The sequence below is a fragment of the Triturus cristatus genome, chromosome 5_2, assembly GCF_964204655.1.
Source record: "Triturus cristatus chromosome 5_2, aTriCri1.1, whole genome shotgun sequence".
In the NCBI taxonomy this organism is placed as follows: domain Eukaryota; kingdom Metazoa; phylum Chordata; class Amphibia; order Caudata; family Salamandridae; genus Triturus; species Triturus cristatus.
Window position 1 is genome coordinate 334,324,552 of NC_140588.1, and position 26,206 is coordinate 334,350,757.

The window sequence follows — 26,206 nt, forward strand, 5'->3', positions numbered from 1 at the left end:
GCAGTCACAGTTTATGGAGGGTCTCAATCCTAGTAAAAAAAGTGCCTCCAAGACATCTGCATGAACACATTTAGGAAGGTGGAGGTCGAAAATATACATCTTGCTATGATTAACTCAAGTACAGAGGTACACAGGTGACTTCTCAATCCCCAACAAAAAGACAGGAAAATCGGAGAGCATAAATGGATTTTAAATAAAACTTGAAACATCATCTACACACATCCAAGCTCTCTCAAACGGTCTAGCCATGCATTATAGAATGCACTGCTACCTGGGAAACTGGTATTTATGGCATTTGGTTTACACATATGCCACACGTCCCCCTTAACTCACACATTAAAAAACCTGAATATTTTAATTTAAAAGACTATACTGATGTAACAAAACGGAGGAAGGAAATGTAGCACTATACTGACACAACAAGCTACGAGGTTACTATAATTGTACAGGCGAATTAAAACAGATAAACATTTCTTCTAAACATTTGTCTTTTATACAGAACTGTAAAAAAAAAAAAAAAAAAAACCTAAGGAAAAAAAAAACCAAAAATAACCAATCACTCCGCTAAAGACCTTTAACTTTGCAGTAAGAGAAACTACCCTTCCCGATTTAGTGGTCAATTTGGCACTCCCACGATTAGTAACTAATGACCTGCAACCTCTTAAATCTTCAGCAGTAGAGGAGTTCAAATATAAGCATCTTTCACAGTATCACAATCATCCAGCGACTACTACCTTCATCCACATTTTCATCAGTTCCTTGGTTACGATTAAGTGGACTTGCAACAATATCCTCCCACAACCCATTGCCTTCAATATCTCCACACTGCCTTCTCATATACTGCTTTCAAGAGAAAATGTGGTTACACCTAGACAACTTACTAAAATGCCATACGTTCTCGTCATTCAATCTGGCTGAACACGTGCACACTTCCACTACTTGGAGCGGTTGAGAAAGTTGGTTTAGCTTATTTTTACAATCAAATTTCACTCTCAACCAAACTCCTTTTTACAACACAACATCCTTCACAGCATGCCTCGTCCTAGTACTCATTGTAAGTTTTCGGAGCCAACTCTAGGTAATCCTTGACCACATTTTGGGACCATTTCCTCAACTTCTGAAGGCATCCAAGTATTGTTGTCCTTGGTGAAAGGTTTCTTACCCTCAACACAGAAATAACTATACCCTGTCACAGAAGGCATAATCCTGTAGGCCCATTCCAGTATACTCAACAACTCCTCCACGTTCTGCCCATTTGAGTAATAGGCTCCATCTGACAACAAACAGACGAGCAATCAAATGGAGTGTCATTAAGCAAAATAGGGACACAAAAACCATTTACTATATGGTGGAAAAGGCCCTGGGTGAGCAAATTAACGTGTATCCCACCCAGGGTCTGGTCTCCCCCGGGGCAAAGATCAGAGATATTCGCTCAAAAATCTAGGATGATCTTAAATATATTTTACACAGAATCAGAAAATAGGACCGCCCGGAGGAATCTATCTTGGTACAACAACATTTGCAGAGAAGCATAAAGTCCCATCTTCATGCAATCAAGGCCAAAGACAGGACAAAAATACAAGACATGAGAGCTGCTTATAAAAAGATAAACACTCCCAAAAAGGCATGGGAGCAAGGCAGATGGAAATCTCTATCCGCAGTTAAGCATAATGATCATTCCTCCTGTTGGAATATCAGTCACAGGGAATAGAGAAAACATTGCTACTATAGAAAACATAGAAGCAGATACTTGGATAGAACACTTATCGAAATTGTGTTACTGGAAACAGCACCAGTCCCTCTCCGGACTGGGAAGGAAACTATAGTAGATAAAGGGGAGTCAGCCTGATAAAGAGGGATACGCTCCCATTACCAGTAAAGTAGTATCATCCGCCAGCCAGATGCTCCTGACCGAAGCATAGTTCTGCACATGTAGTCTCATTTATAATTGGACAAAGGTAGGTTGAAACTCCCATATCAGCCAGGACTTGCCATAAAAATTGTTCTCACGACCAAGTCCAATGCTGATTTCAAATCAACAAACACCATATATTGTTGGCCTTTCTCCAAGGCGACAGTTTTCCTGCAGAAAAGTTGTAATCTAAAACCCTGGTCAACGGTCGAGGTAGAGTTAAAAAAAACAGCCAGTAGAAGGAGTAATGGGGGAGAGGGGGGCGCTGGGGGGCCTTTTTGACCATCTATTCTTGCAGTCTTCACAGTATTATTCTACTAAATGTCTTTTGGACAATATTAATGAGACTGATGGCTCTTTAATTGGATTGGGACAGGGGGACACCTTTTCTATATACAAACAAAAAAGGTTTCATCTCAGCCTCCGATCAAGAACGTGGAGCCAGCACCCCTTCCATAACGGCATAAAACGGTGCTAAAAAGTAAGGCCCCCCACGTGTCGATGCTCGGCCGATATAAATCGGCAGATATTCTGTCAATGCCTGAAGCTTTGTTAGGTGAGATTTTTTTATAGCCAAAATTACCAGATATTAAACAGTCTATCTGGTTTTGTGACTAAGGCTGGTACATGGACTAAATACTTTGTACCAGAGGGGCTTGAAGCTCCATTCTTGGGCCGTGTTCTTGAAAGACACCCAGAAAATGTATAAACTTAAGATTGTTGGATGATTGCCACTTACTGGGTGGTTCATGTGCTAGTTGTTCATGCTGTGCCCTCACATTTCTATCCTCATTGGTCTTTACATACACAATGATTTCCTATTACAAACAGATCCAAAGTGTGCACGTCTCCTACTGTTATATTTTTTTTTCAAAATGTAACCACTGTATACTGCTGGTTGGTGCACTTGGATGGAAACCTAGGACCTCTAGTTGATCATTAAAAGCTTGATTTATCAAGTAGTCTTAGTATGGCCCAATAGACAACGGTATTGAAACTTGCCTTCAACCACCTCCTCTGGTTTTTTCTGTACAGTCATTTCCAAACTCAGACGTTCTACCTTTTTCTTCTCCCTCTTCCCTTCAACAATTAGGCTCTTTTCTGGAAGAGAAATAAAAACAGAAGTCATTATGTATAATGCAGTGCAATAAAATAAATTCATCCAAGCCTATAAAAACCCACACAGTGTAGCAAATACAGCTCTTTGACCAACATGGGCAAGAAGCTTAAAGTGTTGAACATAAACTGAAAACGCATGGCCTTGAAATAGCATTCTGCATCATTTTTTTAAAACTTATCTTCAGTCCAGTTAAGGACATCAAACTACCTACAGTACAAAGTACTTAATGGCATTCAGTTTCTGAAGTAACGCTTAATGGAAGAGGTCACAGACAGTTGTATGCAAGCTCCCAGGGCATATAACAAAAACAGCAACTGTGAGACCCCGAGTTTTGTCCTAATGTGAAAGCTAGTCTTCGCCAGGGCACTATCAAAGTGTTGAGTGCTTTTTAAGTTTTAATTCCATTACATAAAAATGACGCTAATGAATTACAAAAGTAAGCATCCTAAATACAGAAGTGGGAAAGTAAAAGCATGCTATGATGTGACGTGCTTATTATACAACAAATGAAAAGGGATAAGCCGTATCATTTAGCCTGAAACTTTGTCAAACAGGGCTGCTAACATGTTAAACACTTACAAACCTTTGGCCCTGAAATTCTACATCAGGGTCATCTTGTGGTAGTCATTGAGAAGTTTAAAATAACACCAACTTGTTTGCATCTGTGCATCCGCTAACCAACCATTTACTATGTTTGATACACCCCCAGTTTTTCCTCCGAAGACGATTTTTGTTGCTCTTTGATATAGGATGTTCTCTTACAAAAACAGCTGATCAAGCATAACATGTGTTGTAGGAAAAATAGGGGGGCTGGAAACCATTTACCCTTTTCTTCTTCCTCATCGTAACCCTCTTCAATGCTTTCCTCTTCAGAATCAGCTTTGTGCTTGGACTCCTCTTCATCTGACGAATAATTTTTTTGCTCCAACTCCTGCTCCTGCTCCTCCTCACCACCACCTTCATTCTCTGATGTCCCCTTCAATTCAGATTCTTCTGCATCTACAATACCTTCTGATGCAAGTATGGAAGCCATAACTAAAGACAGAATAAAAAAATAAAAAAAAGTTAGATCTAGCCAGAACAATCTAGACACCGCCTGGAATTCAATCCATGAATACTCCGGTCTTTTTGGAGGACAAGAGATTTAAGAGCGATCACTCCAGGGGATTAATCCAAAAGGGGAGAGTCTCCCGACAGGAGTTGCAATGCAAAACCACTCATTTAAAAGCGTTTGGTAAATTAATTCCACACATCGTGCGAAATCCTCCCCACTTTAAGCAACCCCTTACTAAACCAATTCAAAGTAGAGGCAGTACACCAACTAATTACAAAAATATTATTAGAAAGAAGAACTCCCTCAGTCCTACACTATTGCCTTGGGAGCCACCCTAGCCAGCACAAATTAACAAGGTCTACGAAAAACTATGGTATCGGAGGAATATAAAACAAGCATTTGCAATGCAATAGGTCTCGCATTTGCAAGTTTAAACCCTTCGCCGCGGCGGGAATTCCGCCGCGGCGCTGGGGGGTGCGGGGGGCAGCGCGGTGGCGCTGTGCTCATGACGGAGCCGCTCCGTCATGAGCCACGGTTGAGCTGTGCTCATGACGGAACGGTTCCGTCATGACTCCGCCCAGTTGCGTTGTCCCCCCGCACAGGCGGGGAAACAGCGCCGCGTGGGCGGAGCGGCCGCCAACGGTCGTGGCATGACGGAACCGTTCCGTCATGAGCACACTGCAACCGTGGCTCATGACGGAACGGTTCCGTCATGAGCGGGGAAGGGGTTAAGCTATTGGCATTGTAAATGACAATGCCTTTTATTTACCTGTTTTGCTAATTAACATAAAAATAAAAGGCACTCTCGTTTACAAGGCCAATAGGTCAAACTCTTGTAAATGCAAGATGTATTCAAAGAAGCGGCCGCCATTGTCCTGGGCTGCTTGGAAAGTGAAAGCACTTATGGCGCGCTGAATCTTGCAAGAAAGCATGTGGTGCCTGCAATAACAGAAACCCATTAAAGACCATAGTGTTTACAGACTAAAAAAGCATTGGCATAGCAAATAGGTCTCACCTTTGGGACCTTATAAGTAATAAGTTATGCAGCTCAATATCCTTGGTGCAACAACATCAACTGTTGCATGGCTAAACACTGATATGGTCCCAAAGGCGAGACCTTTCGGCTATGCCAATGCTTGTTCTTAAATAAGGAAAGTGTAGGCACATTGTGCACCTCAGATCTCGCCCACCTAGACCACTGGGTTCAGTCAATGTTTTGTGATCCGACCCTTTAGGTTTTGTTATAGGGTTTTGGAAGGGTGGGCAGAATGCCCTACCCTCCAGGAAACCCTGAGGCAGGTGGTAGGGTCCAGGAGGGAGGGGCAGCCTGACTGGTCCCGGGGTCTTGGGGGAGTGCTTAAAAGCGTCATTTAGGTATAGGTCGCTTGGGTTTCGTTGCCATTTTAGGGTGAGTGGTACACCCCGGCTGGTAGGGACAGTTTAACATTTGTTAATGGTTTCGTTGAGTTGCTGTACAGTGGATTTTATACACAGTTTAGAAATTTGGAATTAGTCATGGATTTACCAGGGGGGCCAGGCTCTGCAGGTATTACAGGAGGCAGGCTGGTTGGACCTGCTAGCAGAGGGGGCCCTGCAGCCAGCGGGTGGCCCACATGTTGAGAGACCAAAGCAGAGATCTGCATAAGGTTGGTTGCACGCTGAAATGAAAGATGGAGTTTTGGGGACAGCTAGACAATGAGTTGTTTCTTCAGAGTATGACGCCCAAGCGGTTAGCCCCACCGGCTTATAAAATGAGTTGCTGGCCTACAAGCCCTTGCGAGGGCATTCCACACAGGTAGGGGTAAATGGGGCAGGTCGGGGACAAGAGGGGAGCGGGCGTGCCTTGGTAGCAATTGGGGACATTGTTTGTGGGAGCATTGCTAATATCGGCTTGATTGCTCCAAGTGCGGTCAGTTTTGCCCCCAGAGGGGCACATTCAGTCAGCAAGGTGGCACGGAAGGTCAAAAACTAAATCTTTTGGTGAAGGGCAGCCTCCTGGTATTGCACCCAGGAGACATTTTTTTTAGTGCAGTTCGAGTTCAAGTTTGGGGGGGGGGGGGGGGGACAGAGCTTATTAATGGAATGAGTGGCAACAGTGCTGTATGCACGAGGTTTGGATGCAGGGAGTTTGAGTCAGGAGAGATGGAACTGGATTGTGTTTGGTTGGGTAGAGTTGCTTAGGGGAGGAGGATTTGGATAGTTATACAAATGCATAGGGAGGCAAGATTGAGTTACTATGCAAAGGGTAGAGTCAAGGTAGGTATAAAGCGTGTGCACCTATTTTATTAAAGCAGCCTTTTCCACACTATCAGTCAGTCAATCTTGGATAAGCCATCCCTCCTCAGGCGGACAGGTGTAGCTTTGCTGTGCACAGTCATTCATTCACTGAACTGACTAGAAGCTACCCTTTGCAGAAAACGAAATGATGGAAGGAGGACGAGTCTCTTTCCCCTGGTGTACCCAGGGAAGAGAACCCTCTGGCTTGAATGAATAGCAGCCGGTGAGCAAGACTTCAGAACTTTGCGTAGCAAAATATCTGGAGCGCTGGTGTTGTTAGACTCCGGTTTAAGTCAAACCTACATTTATTTACACACAGGGGGTAGCCTCCAAGGCCTGAAACTGATCCGCACCAAAGAAGGGAAAGCTGCTTAATTAGCTATCTACAGCAGTTGTAGTTTGCCTGGCGCTAGCGAATTCATGCAGCACACAAACTGAACTTTTTAGCTCTCCGAGATCCGGACTGGAAAGTCCCAAAGGTATTTGCACGAAACACACTTGAGCAAGGCTGATCCCCAAAAACTCTTCCAAGTGTGGCATTGTTATCCACCAACGTAGACTCCTGCGTCACTGTCCCGATTGTTCTCTCTCAGGGCCTTCCTTTCCTCACATGCCATCCCTTCTGCAACCCACACACCCACAACTTCACAGATCCACCAAGACTCGCATAGGGCCCCACCACAGATCCCAGCTGTCCCTCACAGCTGCCCCGATCCACTCAAGCTGCTAACCCGCCATTAACAGAAGCTAACCTAGCCTTCACCCATGCAGGCGGCACAAAGCTTGGCTGCACAGACCCCCAGCCACATGCCCTTGACAGGCAATATCACCACTTCCTGTGACAAAAATAAATAAATCATCAAGTTTATCTATAATTTAAGATCAGTAATGTAATTCAGAGCGTTTGCACAGCGCCGCGCACACCGCAACCTGCTTGGTTTCTTTGAGGAATGTGTGCATCTTTAGCGCGGACCATCTAACCAACGCAGCATTCTAAACCATTACTTTTCAGCTGTTTCCGAAAATATTGGTGATCGTTTATCATGTAAGACTGCGAGTGGACCCGCCCTGTAACCAGTCATGGACCGTTAGCCAACGGCCAATATCAAGGCGTACACATAACCGGAAACGAAAACTACATGCCCCAGAATACAATGTAATGGTGTAAACCACCACATGGCCGTTAAAAAACTAATATCGCTCCTCAAACACTTGCCAGGTATACATCGCTGCGCTAGCCCTCAAGGAAGCGCGGTTTGGTACAATAGCCCGTTCCCTAGTGAACTAAGCGGAAATGCTGCTGCTGTTATAAAACGATTAACATATTAGCTAACTTAAACAGAAATGTCTAGAGAGTCTAGGCACTTAAAGCAGCAAAACCACAAGTAAAGCAATCGCAAAAGTGAAAGCGATAGCTTTTGGAAACATTGAAAGCTGCGAGTGGTGCGTGCGCCACAGCGAGCCATGTGGTTTCAATTGTCAATCTAAATGTCTGGGCACGATAATTGAAACCACATGGCCTTTGGTGCGCGTAATAGACACCAATAGGCCATGGGCGGAGTAATGCGCCCGCATTGGGCCTATTGCGTGCAGTCTAAGTAACAAACACGCACGCCAAGTAAAATAGCAGAACAGGAAAGTAAAAACCAACGCACGAGCGTGTGCAATTCCAGGCTCGGTTTCCGAACCCCGGACAAAAGGACTTTTGCTGCGCACTGCAACGCTAGGCACGAGACCTAAAAACGTTTTCTCTTAACCAAGCCTTTCTTGTAGGGCTAAGTTACTTACCTGTTGCAATAGTCCACGTGAGGGGCTATGAGCCCCAATTAAGAACCAGAGAAGTATTCTAGACACCAGGTCTCTGAAGCACTTGGAATGGTTTAACAAAAACGCATTAACCGTACGTTTAAACAGCAGCACCCAGCAAAAGTTTCCTGTGGCTTTAAAACTTTGTTGCTACGATGCAAAGCTTATGATAAGTGAACTGAGAGGTCATTTTACATCAGATGAAGGCGAGGAGTGGTGGGACTGGAGATACGGTCAACCGAGAAAGAACAAATAAAAAAAGTTTAAGTTGCAATATTTTCCGAATCCCATAAGACGTCAGCAGAGCTCACACCATGTGAATCTACAGCACATGCTGCTAACCTACCTTGGCAAGTAACTTACTTTACTTTCTAGAGCAAGAGTCCCTCCAAAAGGATAGAATTAGAGTACAGGTTTTAATATTACCTCAAAAATACCCAACCAAGGCTCAATTTAAAAAACAAAGACAGCAGTGACCAAGGTAAGCAGTTTTTTTCCAACACAGTGCCAACAGTACAAAAACTTACAACGGCTCACGCAACATAAGCAGTGTATGTACCAGTAAAGGAAACTAAAGAATGTAATACTTAAAGACATACCTACTGCAATAACAAAAACATGTAACACACCTTCCCCATTAATAAACAAGCATTTGCAATGCAATAGGTCCTGCATTTGCGGTATTGTAATTGTAAACGACAATGCCTCTTATTTATGCGTTTTGAAAACCAGCAAACGGTGCGTAAACACGAACTTTGTAGATATCATTGTTGCTTACGAGAAGCCAGGCTGGCAGTAACTACACCTATTTTAAATTTAAGAAAATGGTGCTTTTTCCATTTGTGGACTTCTGTTATAATGGTGGCACCCATGTGTCAACATCTTAAGCTAAAGCGCAGGTGCTGCGATTGCTTCATATGTAAAGAAATAGAATAGAAATATTTTTTTTGTCTTTACTTCTGTAACAATTGCAGCACCTGCCCTTTAGCTTAAGATGCTTAAAGCTAAAGCATGGATGCCGCCATTGTATCAAAAGTAAACAAGCATTGGCATAGCCAATAGGTCTCGGCTTTGGGACCTTATAAGTGTTTAGCCATGCAACAGTTGCATAACTAAATACTTATAAGGTCCCAAAAGCGAGACCTATTGGCTATGCAAAGCGGCCGCGAAAGTGAACGCGATCAAACATCAAAGCGGCCGTGCGGCCGCGATACCGAAAGTAATGGTGGTAAAGGGCAGCGCCGCGCACATGCACTGTGGCTCTACGCTGGCCTGGTAGCACTTTTTGGAGCCCTCTCAATAAGTCTCGCCAGACCAGCGCATGCGCTGGGTCAGGCGAGACCTAAAAAAGAATACTGCCGCTTTGTCAATCGAAATTAACACTATCAGCCACGCTGGCAAAATAAATAAAATAGTAAAAGGTTGCGGGAAAGCGTGTCAAGGCATTTAAGTAAATGGTGCTCCAAGGCTATAATTAAAACGTACAGAGTAGAAACACATGCAACGGGGGGGGGGGGGGGGGGGGGGTGGGGGGTAGTCCTCATGGGAGGTTACAAGAAGAGAAAAGGCAGTACTAAGGAGGGACTACTAGGTCTATTGACCAATGAAAAGTCACCATTTACTAAGGACAGTGACGGGAGCCAATTAAAAAGATTGACAGAGCTTCATGCCCATATCCAGAATACAGCATTTCTCGATGAGACAGAGCAAACACTGCCTAGGCAACGTAGGAAAGTGACCCTTTTTGCATGGTTACCCCACACTTTTTGCCTGACATGAGATGCATTTTGACTTGATGTGCCTTGGGTCCCTGCCAATCAGGTTCCCAGGGCACGTCTTCTTTCCCAAAACTGTAACTTTGTACCCACAATTGGCACATCTCTGGCCACAGGTAAGCACCTTGTAAATGGTACCATGGGAAGGCCTCTAAGGGCTGCAGCACCTATTGTGCCACCCTTAGGGGCCCTGCACCCTAACATACCCACACTGCCGTTCCAGGCTGCATGGTTTGGTGCAGAGAAAAGGGAAAAGTCGACATGGCACACATCCCTGTGTGCCATGCCTACAACCCACTGCCTAGGGCCTAGGTATGTTACCCCTCTAGCAGGGTGCACTAGCCCCCAGGTGAGAATACCGTTGCAGGAGCACTGTACCCCTACAGTGTCTAAGTCCATTCTAAGACATTGTAAGAGCAGTAAAGCCATAAAGAGTGTATGGTTTGGGAGTTGGACATTACAAACTTTACAGCTCCATAATGGCTTCACTGAAACTTGGTAAGTTTGGTAGCAAACATCCCAGCACATTAAACCCACACGGATGCCAGTGTGTGATTTAGTGTAACATGCACTCAGAGGGCATCTTAGAGATGACCTCTGAAAAACGACCAGCCCTGGCGTGGGTCCTGAACCCCTGGGTCCAGAAGCAAAGCCCATCATGGGCAGAGGTGTCATGCCTCCCCCCCCCCAGGATGGGCTGGGTCTACGAAAGGGAAAGCTTCAAAGGCCTGCCACCTTTGTAAGTGATCCCTGCCTTTTGCTCCCCCCAGCAACTGGCTCCCACCGGTTCTGGCCTTCACTTTGGGCGGGGGAAAATCAGAGGTAAAACAGAGTTAGGAGAGGGGTGCAGACTTTTGTTAACCCCACCCCTCAGGTGTGGGAGGCAAGGTGAAGCACCCATCTCAGCCCCCACCCCATCTTGAAGATGAGGGGACCCAACCAATTAGGGAGAGGCTAATACTCCCCTCCCACTGGAGGGTGGCATAATAGGGGGTGTACCCACCCCAAGGAAGGTACCCATTGGTCCTGATCTGCACACTCCTGCAAACACCCCTAAACTTAGTATTCCGGGGCAACCTTGAACCTTGCCTCCTCAGACTCTAGGAAGAAAGGACCAAAGAGTAGTGCTGACCCAGGAAGAAGAGGACACCAACTGCGGTGGCACAAGCCCTACCAGCCTGTCCAGACTCTGACCGGACTACAGCCGAAACCCCGGCATGTCCCGCAGCCAGCAACCCCCCCCCCCCCCCCCCCCCCCCCCCCGAGCCTGGAGGACATGCCCTGCACTCACCTAAACAACTGTCTCCTGTGAGCACCAGATTTGCTCAGCAAAGACTTCAAACACAGAACCCTGATGCAGGCGGCTCCGCTGGTCTGCACCCCTTGCACCAAACGGCCATGGCCTGGGTGGCCCAACACCACGAGGTTGTCTCCCCAGCAATCCAGACTTAGAATCTTGTGATCCTTGGAGTACCTCAAGCTTCAAGGAGACACCTGCAGCCTCAACCTGAGTGGTCCCCACAACCGTGACAGGGGCTAGTAAGATCAGACGCCTAATGACACCCCTGCACCAGACACCCCATGGCCATGGGTGGCCCAACTGACAGTGTCCAGGCCTCTCCAAGAACCCAACTTACCTCACCAGCCGGTGGTCGCCCCCAGGAAGCCCCCTGCCTGCAGCCTTTTCTGTGAACCGGAGATCTCCATTGTAAACCACAGGGCTCCAGACGTCTCCTTGGCACTCTGCATCCGGCTGCCTCTGTGCTGCTGATGGTGCAGCTCATGTGCAGATTCTTGGCCCCTGCAGTGCTGATCCTAACCCCAGGGGCTTTGCTCGCGCACCCTAGTGACCTGCTCGCAAGCAGTCCCTGAGCGAAGGCCCCCTTAGCTAACATTGGGCCCCTGCACTCTGCTGTCTGTGCCGCTGGTGGAGCAATTGGAGTGCCTAACTGGACTTAAGGGAACCTTAGCCCTAACCCCCAAAAGCCATACTCTCCGGTTGTTTACTTACCTGTGAACTGTTGACACTTTCTCCCACAGGAACAAATGATGCAAGGTTTTGTTCCTAACAATGTGTTGACCTGTGTTTTTTATGGAAGAAAAGTAACTATTTTAAACCTCTAAAAGTCTTACTTACCTTGTATTGTAAGATCCACAGTGTGGTATCTAGGCGTACCGCCCCGAGTGGTTGGTTCAATCCAAAAGTAAAGCAAAAAAAGTGATCAAAAGTAATCTCTATGTAATTCAATCTGTTTTTAAAGCATATACAAACATGTAACGATTGGAAACCCATTCCCCAATTCTGTGTAAAGTTCTACAATTGGAAGTACGTTTTACCTACCTGTACCAACTCCTGCTTGGTTCTAGAAATAAAACACAAGTATACCTTTGTTTATACTTGCCCAATTAGTCTGGATTCTGAGTGTGTGTAATCAGTCCTTGATGGAGTGAAAACAAATGATTAAAACACCCTCCTGATAAGCCTAACTGCTTGCTCACACTACCACAAAGAGCGGTTAGTGATCACTTCATTTAGCCTCTGCTAGAACTCTGGAGATCCCCTGGACTCTGTTCACACTATCTTAGTTTGGTATAGTAAAAAATGAGCCAACATCCTACAGGCGATACCTAAAGAAATAACACTATAAGAAAGGATAGAAGTGCACATATAAACAATTATCACAAGACAAGCATATTGCAGGTCTCAATGAACGAAACATTACATATAGCCAGAGTCAGACATGGCCCTAATCCTAATTATCAGTTTGATTCGGTCAGTAATTGTACCAAAGCCAGAAAAGCTATTTTCCAAATTCAAGGAATCCAGAAACTATTCATTGGCCTCTGCATGTGGTGTGGCCTGGACTTCTGAATTGGGCAGGGTTGGTAATCATCTATTTTTATTTTAAAAAAAATGGTAAGGTACATCATTAGCTACATGACCGCCCCCTCTTCACTTCACATGTGTGGCATTCTAAATCCTTCCATCTGGAGTCACAACAGCAAGTTAAACTTCAAAGGCTTTACCACACTTTGAACACCATTTCGGGACAAACCCAAGCTTCAGAATCCTGACACTAGCCCACTTTAAAAATTGGTACGTGTACTTTTCCTTTATCAAACCACAATTTGATCTGGACTGGTTTCCTAGAAACCCTTATACCCACTTGCCAAAGAAAACCATCCTTTTTTTATACAAAGCGCGCTAAATAGTTACACAACCCATTTGGATTACAGCCATAATGCAGTCCATACAACAAGTTATTCCTAGCAAGGAACCATGCCCCAAACAACAATGTTTACAACTGCAAAGCTGGTTCACACCTTTATGCAATTTAAAATGGCCCGATTTACTTGATGCAGGTGTGATGCGGTAGAACAAGACCTTTCACAGAAAACATCCTGGTCATTTGAATCATGTGCATTTATTCCCGTTATACAAGCATTTCCAAAATTCACCCACTTAGCCATTTTGTTGAAATCTGGCCACCAAAAACGCTCCTGCAATAACCTTTTTCATTGAGGACATTCATGAGGCCCCTCATGAGGCACTTAACCTCTTTAGAACAGTCAGGATTTGGAGGAACACGCTCGCCTGCCTTGAACATTGTTCTTTCCCACTTTTTAAAGTTTACTGGAGATGTTCCAGATCTAGAATGCTTTCTGGACGTACATTTCTCTACTCGGACCAACCTGTTCACACTCAGGAGCCTAACTTATGCTTCCTTCCATTACTCCTCAATGACACAGCTGAAGAAGAAATACAATGAATTCTCACAGGACTAATCATTTCCAAATCGGTTTAGATTACCATTGGTTCCCCCAACATGAGAAGCCCCGACAATTAGCAGTACTAACTAATTCAATCTGGAAGCAATAAACTTGCAGTTTTGGTGTCAACCCGGCAATTTGAGCAGTGGAATGCCAAACCCCGCCCAGAGACCGTATTCCCACCAGGTTAGCTAGGACTGAGTAGTAACAGTGGACTGCATCATACATCATTCTCGAAAAATATTCTACAGCCAAAGGCAGGCCAACATCTCTTAATCACAGCATAACTCCTCTCTGGACATTGAAGGTTCTGGAGGCAAATATTCCATTCCACCTTCCCAGTCTTTTGTGATCCTAAACTAACTTTGCAGAAAACCTTTGGGTCCCGCTAACAAACACCCAGATATTAAAATCTCTGCCACCACCTGTGCTGTATAGGATCTAGGGAGTTGCAGCACCTTTCCATGGAGGACATATATTAACGATTTGACCCATTTTATAGTGTAGCCCAAACATTGGAAGTATAGGTTAAATATACAGAGTATCCTGTGTAGTGTGGAATAAGGGCTTGCCACAGGGGATGTCGTCCGCTTACAGGTTCGAGAGGCAAATATTCCATTCCCCCTTTCCCGTCTTTTGCGATCCTAAATTAAGTTTGCAGAAAACCTGGAGTCCCGGTAACAGATATTTATATCCCTCTGCCACCACCTATGCTGTATAGCTAGGTGAGTGATTAACTTCCAGGCCGAATTGAATGGTTTTTCTCGTGCTGTATAGGATCTAGGGAGTTGCAGCACCTTTCCATCACATAAATGATTTGTACCATTTTATAGTGTAGCCCCAAAATTTTAAGTATAGGTCAAATATATGGAGTATCCTGTGAAGTGTGGAATAAGGGCTTGCCACAGAGGAGGATGTCGTCCGTTTACAGGGAGATCCCATCTTCCCAGTCTTCGGACACTTTAGCCCCGTCAGCGCTACAATTATTGTTCCTACTTCCTCACATAGAATACTTCTAAAACGTGAGCGCAGATTACGACGAATGTGCATGTCAAGTTTATGCTTCTTATTACAGAACTAGCGTGGATTGCTTTGGTACACGTGAGGCAGCGTTCTTTAAACAAAAAAAAAACACACAAAAAAAAGCCACAAGGAAATTCTTCCGTTCTTTTATTCGGTCAAAATGTTAAGAGTATGTATTCTACATTCCACTGTTGCATGTGTGATTTACATTCCACTTCCAGAGTGGTGTCCGTGGTTCTGAATGGCCAGGTGCTGATCGTTCAAGACTACCGGACACGGAGGTGGTCGTGGGCTCATTGCCATGAATACAATTCCTCAAATGGACTCCACGATGGGCTTTACTTCTCCTAGCCACTTAGGTCATCTGGAAGAATTCCCACCTGTGGATATGCTGTCCTTCCACAGGATTTTGGATCGTTTGAAATCAGGTTCCCATTAGATCCTGCCCCACCCTCCATACTAAAACAAGCTAAAATGGTGATATCCCCAGTGATGCTGGATTTAATTAACGCATCTTTGAGGACGGGAATCGTCCCCCCTGCGTGGAAATTAGCGATGGTTAAAGCCCTCCTAAAAAAAACTAACTTGGATTCAGAGGAGTTGGGAAACTATCGCCCTATATCCTTGTTACCAGGGGTTGGTAAAATAGCTGAGAGACATGTTAATTCTATCCTTTCCGCTTTTTTGGAAACTAACACCTCTTTCCATCCTACTCAGACTGGATTTAGAGAGCAGCAGGGTACGGAAACTGCGTTGATCAGTGTGATGGAAGAAACAAAACGTATCCTTAATGGCGGAGGCTGCGCTGCCCTTATTCTTTTAGATCTCAGCGCGGCCTTCGATACAGTGAACCATCAGCTTCTGATTCAACGACTGTCAGGTGGGAGTGTCAGGAAATGCTCTAAAATGGCTCCAGTCTTTTCTTGAAGACCGATCCTTTGCAGTCCGAGAAGATGACACTATGTCAAATCTGTTGCCTTTGAACTGTGGGGTTCCTCAGGAGTCTTCCCTGAGCCCCACATTGCTCAATATTTATTTGGGCCCGTTGGCGGAAATAGTATTGCCTTTTGGGGTTCAAATAATAACTTCCGCCGATGACACCCAGCTGGTGGTTTCCATCAACCAGCAAGACAGCTCTTCGGCTGGGTTGTCATCCTGTCTTGCAGCCGTCTCTAAGTGGATGGATGCATCATATTTAAAGCTTAATGGGACCAAGACAGAGCTTATGTTACTGGGTAATTTGGCTCCATCTAATATTGATCATCTTTGGCCCAGCTGTCCGGGTCCTGCTCCTATTCCCAAGGACCATATTAAGAGCCTTGGGGTGTGGCTGGACCGCAAGTTAGATTTTAAAGAACAAGCCCGCAAGGTTGCTGCCAGCTGCTATGGACTGTTGAGGCTGCTCAGAAAGATCTAGCCTCTATCTTTTGGTGCTAATAGGCTGTTGGTTCAGGCACAGATTCTTTCTCGGTTGGATTATTCCAACGCTTTATATCTGTGTGCCCCGTCTTCCTCGATTAGACGTCTTCAGATTGTCCAAACTGTGCAGCCTGCCTGCTGTTGAATACCCCTAGGCGGCTCTCCGTAAAACCAGCCCTTGCTGCCCTCCATTGGCTTCCCATCAAGGAACGGGTCCGGTTTAAGGCTCTATGTATTGCTCATAAGGCAATCTCTGGTAAAGGATCACCTTTGATGCGTTCTCTTATCCAGCCCTACTTCGCTAATAGAATATTGAGGTCTGGAAACAAACGCTTACTTACGGTCCCAAAAATGAGTAGAGTTCGTAGTGGGGGGACGACTTCTCGTACAACATAGCTAAGCTCTGGAACCTTCTGCCTCTTCATGTTCGCCTAGAGGATGATCATCTATCATTTCGGAAGGAATTAAAAACTCATCTTTTCCCTTGAGGATGGCTCCAAGTGGGAAGTGTTGCTAATAGCGCTGGGATACCTTCGGTTGAGCACGCACTCTATAAATGTTTCATTCATTCACTCCAGGCATGAAAACTACGTTGTAGTCTCGTGGCGTTACTACATTTGACGACTAGGAGTGTGAGCCCACAGACTTCACTACTGAACCTCCTTTCAGTATCTGCTTGTGTTAGCCATTCAACAAGGGTAACTATCTTTGCAGAATCCCGACACTGCTTAGTTTGAGCCTCGGTAGCAGCGCGGCAAGGATATGCTACTCTTTAGCCCACTCACCAGGTTTTGTGGCTGTTGTGCACCTGTGGGGATCAGCACAGCTTCATGTGGGTGCTGCGAAGTCTAGCCTATAGGCTTCATCCCTCAACGTGCCGCCTCACGGTAAACTACAAGTCACTCGTTCGCAGCCTTTGAGGTTCTTTTCTGTGCCTGAAGTCATTCAGCATTTCTGTCCTGCCATCTTCTTTTCAGCGGAGTTCCTCATATTTAATAAAGCTGTTCAGGGAAGGTTCAACTGACAGAGGAATGTATTGATTTATGATCGTTGGAGCGCTCTTTCCATTGCGTTAGAATTTGAAGGGTAAAAATCAAGGGTTACTCTATTGAATTTTTGGCATTTTGAAGTTTTGCTGGAAGCAGCAGCGGACAATTGAGCACTTCATATTTTTGTTTTCTCAGACGGTAATTTTTCTTCAATAGACATATGCATCTCTTTGACGTACCCTTCATTTAGTACATTATTTTTCCCGATTTTGGTGCTTTGTATTTTAGTTACTCGTCGTGGCTTCTTTTCAACAAGCACCCCAAGCTCCACCTTTCTTACAGTTACCAGGCAAACCGAACATAAGCTGGTTAGAATGGTTATGCATTTTTTAAAAAAACATTTAGTGGGTATTGATGCAGCTAAATTTGATGCACCAAGGAAAACAGCTCTATTATTTAGTCATTTAGAACAAGCAAGTCAGAGTTTGACAATCTTCCACCAGCTCTAGTGCCCTAAAGTGAATCTGGAGATACTTCAAGAGGAAACAAGGCAGTGATGAGTGTAGAAGAATACATAGCAGCGTTATGCATTCTAACATCTACGTGTGATGTCATACACTCGTGACATTTAGATCAAAGATCAGTTTATTTCAATTGCATTTTCAAAAACCTTTAGCAGCGAGACGTCAACACCATACTGCCCGGGGGCTGGGATTCACAGAGGACTGATCATATCAATGTATGCGGACGATATAACAAATCCGTAAACAAGACGAGAACCTTAACCCCGTTCTCAGAAAGGTACTACGCTTTGGGGGGAAATGTCTGGCATACAGATCAACTGGTCGAAATCCTCCATTTCACCCCTGACTGAAGCCCCGCTGAAAGCAGATTTGGAATTCCCACTTAAATGGGCTGATGGGACTGTAAATAAGCATTGACATAGCCAATAGGTCTTGCTTTTGGGACCTTATAAGTATTTAGTTATGCCACTTTTGCATGGCTAAACACTTCTAAGGTCCCAAAGGCGAGACCTATTGGCTATGCCAATGCTGGTTTAAAAACTGTAAACCGGGGGGAGGAGCCAAGATGGCGACCGGAACCGCAGCGTAGGCTCCCGGCTCCGCGAACCTCCGCACCCCGCACAGATATCCTGCATGAGATCCTTAGCCTGCGCTATCTGCCCGTGTTGGTGAACGAGAGTGGCACCCGATCGTGTGACCCCGAAGTTTTTGGCAGCGGTACCGCCGGAGAAATGTCCGTCTGAAGTTTGCGGCCTGTGCAACCCTGGAACCGGGACCTCGAGTGGACACCATGGCCGGGCGGCAGTTCAACAACAGCGGCCTTTGGTGACTGGGTGGAGTCGGACTACCGGAGCGGTGCGAATATCGGCCTACATTTCGCAGTGGTCGTTCCTACCACTAAGCGTAGCGGAATGAGTGCATGCCCGAGGTGGCAACTCCAAGACTCTCCGGTGATTGCCTCAGCCTTCGCGGGTGAGCTGCCCGGACGCCGCCCGTAACTCGCCCTGATTCTTGCGGGCTGCTCCTGGATTTGCGCGGGCGCTGGTCCGTGGTGGGGATGACTGTGGCCCGTGACCACACACCGGACACATTATTTGCCTGCCCCCGGAACCCTGTTTCCAGTGCCATGGAACCCGAGGCGCTTGTGCCTGAGTCCCGGTCCCAATCTGGGTTGGACCTACCCAGCGGCCATTTTGGTATGACAGAGTCCACCATCCTGTACACTGGGTTGCAGCAGGATAGGGAGGGTGCGACTGAGGAGCGTAGCGGAGCGAGCGCCGGGAGCTGTACTGGGGTACGGTGACCTTCTCGAAGCTCTCGGTGCCCTTCATTCCACCTTGGTTCACGGCGCCTGGGTGTTGGGGAGTAAGCTCGATGGAGTGACAACAGCGTCGGAACAGATGCGGCCTGCCTGTCCCCAGGTACGCTGGGACTTCCTACACTGCACACGGGAGGACAGTGTCGTGGCCGCCCCTGTGAATAGTGCACAACTGGACACTCCGGACGGTATACTAACGTGCGATCAGCGGGCTGTGGGTCTGGTCTGTTCCGGAGGTTTTGGACCTGAGTGGGGGGTGGCGGCCTTGTCCCGTGCGCGGCCTCCGGCGACTCAGGCTGATTCCGCCTTCCTTGACCTGGTGTGCAGTGTAAATCCTGGGGCAGCACTGGGAAAGACGACCCTCCATAGAGCTGACTGTGTCGAGCTTCAGAGCTTTCTACCCTACCTGTGTGTGTCGCTTCCTGATCTTTATTGGACGCTCCTCTTCCTTGTAACATTGGACATGGCACTGGGTCGATGGGTATGCATGGGTAGATTTGCAAAGAGTGGCCAAGGATAAGGCTGATCCTTCAGAGGTGGTCATCTAATAGGCGGGCGGGCTCGGGGGTTGCGTGCTCTCACGGCATAATTGTTAGTGTACTAAGTGCATAATGCTCCTTACTTTCCTTTGACAGGGTCGATTTTGTGTTGTTTATTGTATGCTTTGCGGGGAAACATATGGTGCGGGAGGGAGAAGCCGGGGGCATGTTTTGCAGGCCCTCCTCCAGTTTATTAATACTCTCTCTACCCCCCCGTCTGGTGGGGGCTCTTTTCTTACTCCTTTTTCTCTGTTTCTTCTATATTTCGGGTCTGGTTCCGGGGCGACAGGCACACTGCGGGGGGGGGGGGGGGGGGGGGGGGGGGGGGCCGTACTCATCTGCAGAGGTGCAGGGTGGGGGGTTGGGGGAGGGGATTCTTTAGTCTTTAACCCCTTTTTTTCCATGGCCTCCTTTTCTTCTCTTATTCTTCTTTGTTTTTTCTGGGATCAGCATGGTGGAACTCCTTTGTCGTTAATCACTGCTGTTTCCTGTGTGCCATAATTTCCGTGGTGTTTCCTGGGTCTTAGGGCAGGGGGTTGCAGGCGCAAATGGCCTTGATATTCCTCCACATCCTGAACTTCCTGTTTCAGCGCCATTGCTTAGATAGACTGCTGTTTACTGTTTACGTTCATCATTCTGCCTGCCATTTTTCGCTGCTGGGAAACTGTTTGGCACCTGATCCTTCCATCCTCCTCTATTATAAAATGTAAACCTTTATTATCCTGATCTCCTAATTGGGCTGTTCAGAGACTGAGAGTAGGCTAGCGTGGAGATTCTGCTCCCCGAGGTGCTGACTGTGATAAAATTGTCTTCTGTGACTCTGACTGTTTAGCGGCCGGCCCCGGGGGTTGTAGGCCCATACGTGTAATTGATTGAAATATCAATAAAGGTTTTTCAAAAAAAAAAAAAAAAAAAAAAAAAAACTGTAAACCATAATGTAAGGCAGATAACACCGCTGTGCAATATGCTTTCAAAATGAAAGTGTTCCTGTGTAAGGTAAGTGGTGCTCATGTAAAGGACTCAAATACCATCGGAATAGTTGGCGATACATAACTGCAGCAAAAGAGTGAGAAAATAAAAAGTCAAAGTGCCTGCATGGAAATGAAAAGGACTTGAGAGAGGAGGGTGGCCATAAGGTTAGTCGCGGGATCTTAAGGACGTGATGGGTTAAAAGCAGGGGTGGGGGTGGGTCTGTCTTTCAAAACATTGGTGGGTGAAAAGCACTCCAATACTTTTGGCTCATGTTTGCTCTACATAAAAGACCCAACATAATGAATAAATACAAAGAAACGCCTCCTGAATGGCAATACGGTGCAGTGAGAAGACAAACACATGCACTCGTATGGAGGGCTCATTTGGAAATGTAAACAAGCATTGGCCGTGAAAGTGACACAGCCGTGAAAGTAATCACGAGCGATGAAAGCTGCTGCGAGTGTAAGGGTGGAAAGCCAGATGGCGCCTAATCGTCCACGCTCGTAACCGCAAGCTCTAGACCATGGAAGCATTTTCAAAGGCACACTTACTAAAAGTCTGGCCGGAGTAGCGCATACGCCGGCTTAGGCGAGACCTAAATACTTGGGGATATGGCTTAGTAGGGACTTACAGAGTGTATGAACTTAGGCAAGCTATTAGACTGGCTGGAGCGCAGATAAACAATTTGGGCTGCTCTGCCTCCATCTCCAGCTGGCAGGATCGCCATCATCAAGGCGATAGTTCTTCCCAAATTTCCATTTGTTAATATACCCATACCTCTGACAAAAGCCTTTTTTATTTAACTCCCTGCGTTCCCTGGTGATTACATTAGCGCGAGCTGGGAATTGCTGACGCGCCCGCTCTCAGATGGCGAAACGGGGGTGCCAGACTTCAAATCATACTCTTTATGTGCCCAAGTCCAATTTCTTCACTTTTGGGTACATCCCATTCCGTTCCTGCCGCACGAGGCAATTGAAATGGATGTGAAGGACACTGTTCCTCTGCACGTGGCTGTATACAAGCCATACCACAGACAGGCAAACAAAATTAACACGGTGGAAACCTTGCGTTGGGCCTGCAGAGGTTTAAAAAAAAGGGTGTTTGGGCTCCACTACTACACGCACCCTTAACCCCAGTTGCGCACCATCCACATTTCCCTTTTCTTAATGATGGCGGCGCCACTGAACGGGCGTGTAGCATGGGCTTTTCAACAGGATAAGTTTTTAGAGCAGCCACAACATCCAAGAAAGCGTAAGAACGGGGAAACCCAGTACACCCTTGGAGGCTTGGGCAATTCAAACAATAGCAAGCAAAGGTGCCTACAAGGGATTTTACTTACAAATATATATTCTGTAGTTTATCAAGGAATTGCTCAGTGGTTGAGTCTAATTAGATCACAAACCAAAATGTCATCAGTTAAAACAATCAGTAAATGAGTAAAAAGAAGAACAGCACAAACACAGGAATATCTTTTGTTAAGTATATATATTATAATCTAAATCAAATTAAAAAGGGAGTACAAACGAACAAAATATTCAGCAATAAATCATGAAAGGTGTAGTGCAATTTATCCTACAGTTCATGAATAAAAACATCGATTCCAATAGAATCACAAATTACATTTCTCCTGATAAAGATAATGGTCACTTAAACACATTAAGTGTTTTGGAAGTAGATGCACATTAAGTGTTTTGGAAGTAGATGGTAAAGTCGACGTTTCGGTCTTTAATGGCATCAGTCCATCTTCAGGACAGTGGATATTGCATATGACAAAGACCCCTATATAAACATAATGCAAATTATTACATTTATGTAAACACAATTTAACTGTGATCATTAGATACAGTCAATCAAGATAACCTGTGCGCAAACAAAGAAAAACAATTCCAAAGTGGTAACCCAATTGAACCAACATTCCATATAGTACCATAATTTGTATTCATTTTGGGGAACAGATAGCAACATGCATAGTGTCTCCCACCAGACCAACATTAAAGATGTATTCCTTAGAAACATTCCTGTGCTTACTTTTCTTACTGAATGAACTCACCACGATTGATTCGTAGAAGTAAATTACACACCGCAATTTCAATGGCGGAGCCATCACTATAGAATTAAAATATAGGAGTATAGTTATATAGTTGAGCTAAATAATGCTAGTTTCGTATAGACGATACATCTACAAACAGTTTATGTTCACAACATACCGGATCTAAAAATCAAGATCAGTCCAGCACGATAGCAACAGTTTCAGAGGGAAATCAAACAGCCTCCAATTAGGGAGTCTTGACAGTAACTCTAGAACACAAACAAAATAATATACTAATCTTTTTGTCACTAGTACACTTGGCATGTTATAAAAATGGAATTTGCTGGTTGTCTTTAGAGCCAACAAGTGCATTCCTTGAAACCATTATTGTTAAATTTGAGAGAGAAGTGGTGGGCGGTATTTAGATGTTCCGCTCGCACCTATAATGTAGATGAAGAGGTGCCAATAATCTTTTGATGTGGCTTGAGAATCCCATGTTGCCAATAGGGTGTCGTGTCTTTTAAAGCAACAGCCGACAGAGTTCTAATGAGCAGTGTATCAATTTTATAACTAACCAGCCCTATTGGTTATTTCATTATATTTTAAGAGTTATCCGAGGCGACTTCAAGCTAATCTCACCATTTACTTGTGACCTAAAAGAGCAGACGTGTCACTTTATAAACAGCCGAGCATTACCAAATGTTTATAGTTTCATAAAGGCGTACCCAAACTAAATGGCATATCGGATGCCTAAAACGTTTATGAATAGCTGTGCTCGCCGCGAAGTAAGCAGAAAGCTATACGTCGATGTTTACTCATTTATGAATCTTTCTTGTATCCTACAGTTAAATCTAAAACTGTTCCGCGTATTCTAAACAGACTACAGGGAGTATATTTACATCTGTCACGACGTTATTCGCATACGGGCATCAGTCAAATGGCAGCGAAAAGGAAACGCACCCAACTGTCGGTGCGTGTTATTCTATTACATCGATTTGTTAATATACCCATACCTCTGACAAAAGCCTTTAACTCCCTGCGTTCCCGGATTACATTAGTCTGGGCGGGTAGCCTCGCGCGAGCTGGGAATTGCTAACTCGCCCGCTCTCGGAGGGCGAAACAGGGGTGCCAGACTTCGAATCATACGCTTCATGTGCCCAAGCCCAATTTCTTCACTTTTGGGTAAATCCCACTCCGTTCCAGCCGCACGTGGCAATTGAAACAGCTGTGACGGACCCTGTTCCTCTGTACGTGGCTGTATACAAGCCATACCACAGACAGGCAAACAAAATTAACATTGGAAACCTTGTGTTGGGCCTGCGAAGGTTTATAAAAATAAAAAATAAAAAGCGTGTTGGGGCCCCACCACTATACGCATCCTCAACCCCAGTTGCGCACCATCCACATTTCCCTTTTCTTAATGATGGCGACTCCACTGAACGGGCGCTGGCCCAATGTCTGTCCTAACACCAACTACTCTGTGTACATACTCCTAAAGCATACGAGTCTGCTCAAAGTATAATATATGATCTTGTGGAACATGCCCAACCTCTTATCCCCTGCCCCCCACCCCCGCGTGTCGTCTCAAACTACTGGACTGGTCTAGCGCACAGCAGAAATAGCAATAGTCCAAAATGTAATAACTCTGTACACTGTGTAGATGAAGTAACGTACTTGCTTTTCATTTTACATTGAACCCTCATACTGTCTATGATGCTGTGAATTTGAGTAATGCTGTAAAGTGTAACCATACTAATGTGCTCATACCATGTCAATGTCTGACTAAAATTTCAACAGATAAAATTTTTTTAAAAAATCAGTTACAAAATATTATATATATATATATATATATATATATATTTTATTTTTTATTTTTTTGGATCGATTGTTCGATCAGGTTACTTTTTTTGCAGGAATCCCACTTTGACTGAAGCGACTGACTTGGCCAAAAGCACTGGGAGGTCAATGGTTTTAACCAAAGTGTGGTCTGTGGCAGAAGGACACTCACGGGTTAGTTTTGTGAGCAAGTTTGAGTTGTGAAATTTTCCAAGAACAGTTTGCAAAAGAAAACTACATTTTGGTATAGGTGCGGTTTGAAAACACTTAGGAAATAACCGAACATGTCCAGCAGCAGGGAAAAGGTGCAATACCCGCAAGAAAATCCATCACTTTCAGTCCATATCCTAAAGTGTCAGGAATAACACGAAAGTTTGCAATGTGGAGATCAAAAAGTGTCATAAGAGGATGAATGTTCTTGTTTTGACAACAGATTGAGATATTAATGTATTAGAAATGGATTTGAAGAATATTAAGGGTCCAGTTTGTGAAGCCACAATTGGAGGTGTTACCATACAAGTAATGGCAGACTCAGGAGCACCCATAATTATAGAGGACACGACATTTCGTAAATACTGGCCAAGTGATACTGTACTATATGTTACTAATGTCATTTCCAAAGCTTTTGTGGAATTTTATATGGAAATGTTGGGATTTTTCTTCAGTACTCTTGAATGTTTAAAGAAGGACGCAAACAAATATTTATGTTGTAATCAAAGGTTGAGATATCATTGGATGGATCTAGCGAGAAAGCCTTCATCTTAAAATTGGCTCTGACAATCCCATTGTTGTGGAAGATCTACCTGTGTATGCCATTAACCCAGGTTCAAATTATTTAAGCACTTAGTTTACAAAAGTTCTTGAAGTTTTCAACAGCAAACTGGGGGCCTCCTTGTGGGGTGTGCTCAAAGTATGCACCATTGCAAATTCCTGCACATGGATCATCAGATAGGACACTTCAAATGACAAATTAATGTAAAACTCACCCAAAATAACCGAATAAGGGGCAGTCCGTTTCTCAGCATATTTCTGGGCAGCCCTCACCCCTGGCACATAAATGAATTAGTCCCTGGTGTATAGGATGCGTTCTGCTCCCCATGGGGGGCAGAAACACTGCTTATATCGGAATTTAACGGGGAGCAAGGGGCAACTCCCCCCTCCCTGGTGTATAGTGGGCGCTTCCCTGCTTGAGTAATCACCCTCCTAGGGCGATCACAAAGTAGGGATCCACTAGGGAAGGGTACCATTGGAAAGGGGAGATTCCAACGATACCTCTCCCATATGTTTCGGTGCTAGGGGCTGAGATAGCCCTCATGAGCACTGAAACTGAAACTAAGTTTAATTTTCAATGTAATGACATCAGCACTCACATGCACGCAATAGTCATTCCATTGAAGGGGGAAAAAAAAGGCGGCTTAGGAGGTTGGGGGAAGCTCTTCCCTACCTCCTGAGGCCAAAAAAAGGATATCCCTCTTCTGTCTGCATTAGAGGGATTTAGTGCGCCTGGGCACAAGTGGTTCCGTCATGAGCACAGGTGCTCATGACTGAACCATTCTGTCATGAGGACCCAAGGGGTTAACCCCTTGAATGCCCATGACGAGCTGGACTCGCCATGGCACACAGTTCTCGTGTGCCCATGACGAGTCCAGCTCGTCATGAGGCATCCCCTGGGAAATCCTTCGGGGGGTGGGCGGAAAGCCCACTAGATACCTGGGTTTTTGGTCCGGTGCTCGGCAGCCACCAAGGGAAACCTACTAACCCCACACATTTCTGAAATCTAGACACCCGGGGGGGGGGTTCCAGGGATGTATGACTTGCGTGGATCCCCCCACGTTTCCTTAC

General features: G+C 45.3%; 1 protein-coding gene across 1 annotated transcript in view; it reads right to left on the reverse strand.

Moving 5' to 3' along the window:
- DEK (DEK proto-oncogene) overlaps window positions 1–26,206 on the reverse strand; it is a 262,255-nt gene that overhangs the window by 203,440 nt on the left and 32,609 nt on the right. Inside the window, exons 2-3 of the mRNA XM_085607095.1 lie at window positions 3,858–4,067; window positions 2,915–3,013 (exon numbers count right to left, since the gene is read on the reverse strand). Of these exons, the coding sequence (XP_085463221.1) occupies window positions 2,915–3,013; window positions 3,858–4,065 (307 nt within the window). The 5' untranslated portion in view covers window positions 4,066–4,067. The remainder of the gene's footprint in view (window positions 1–2,914; window positions 3,014–3,857; window positions 4,068–26,206) is intronic.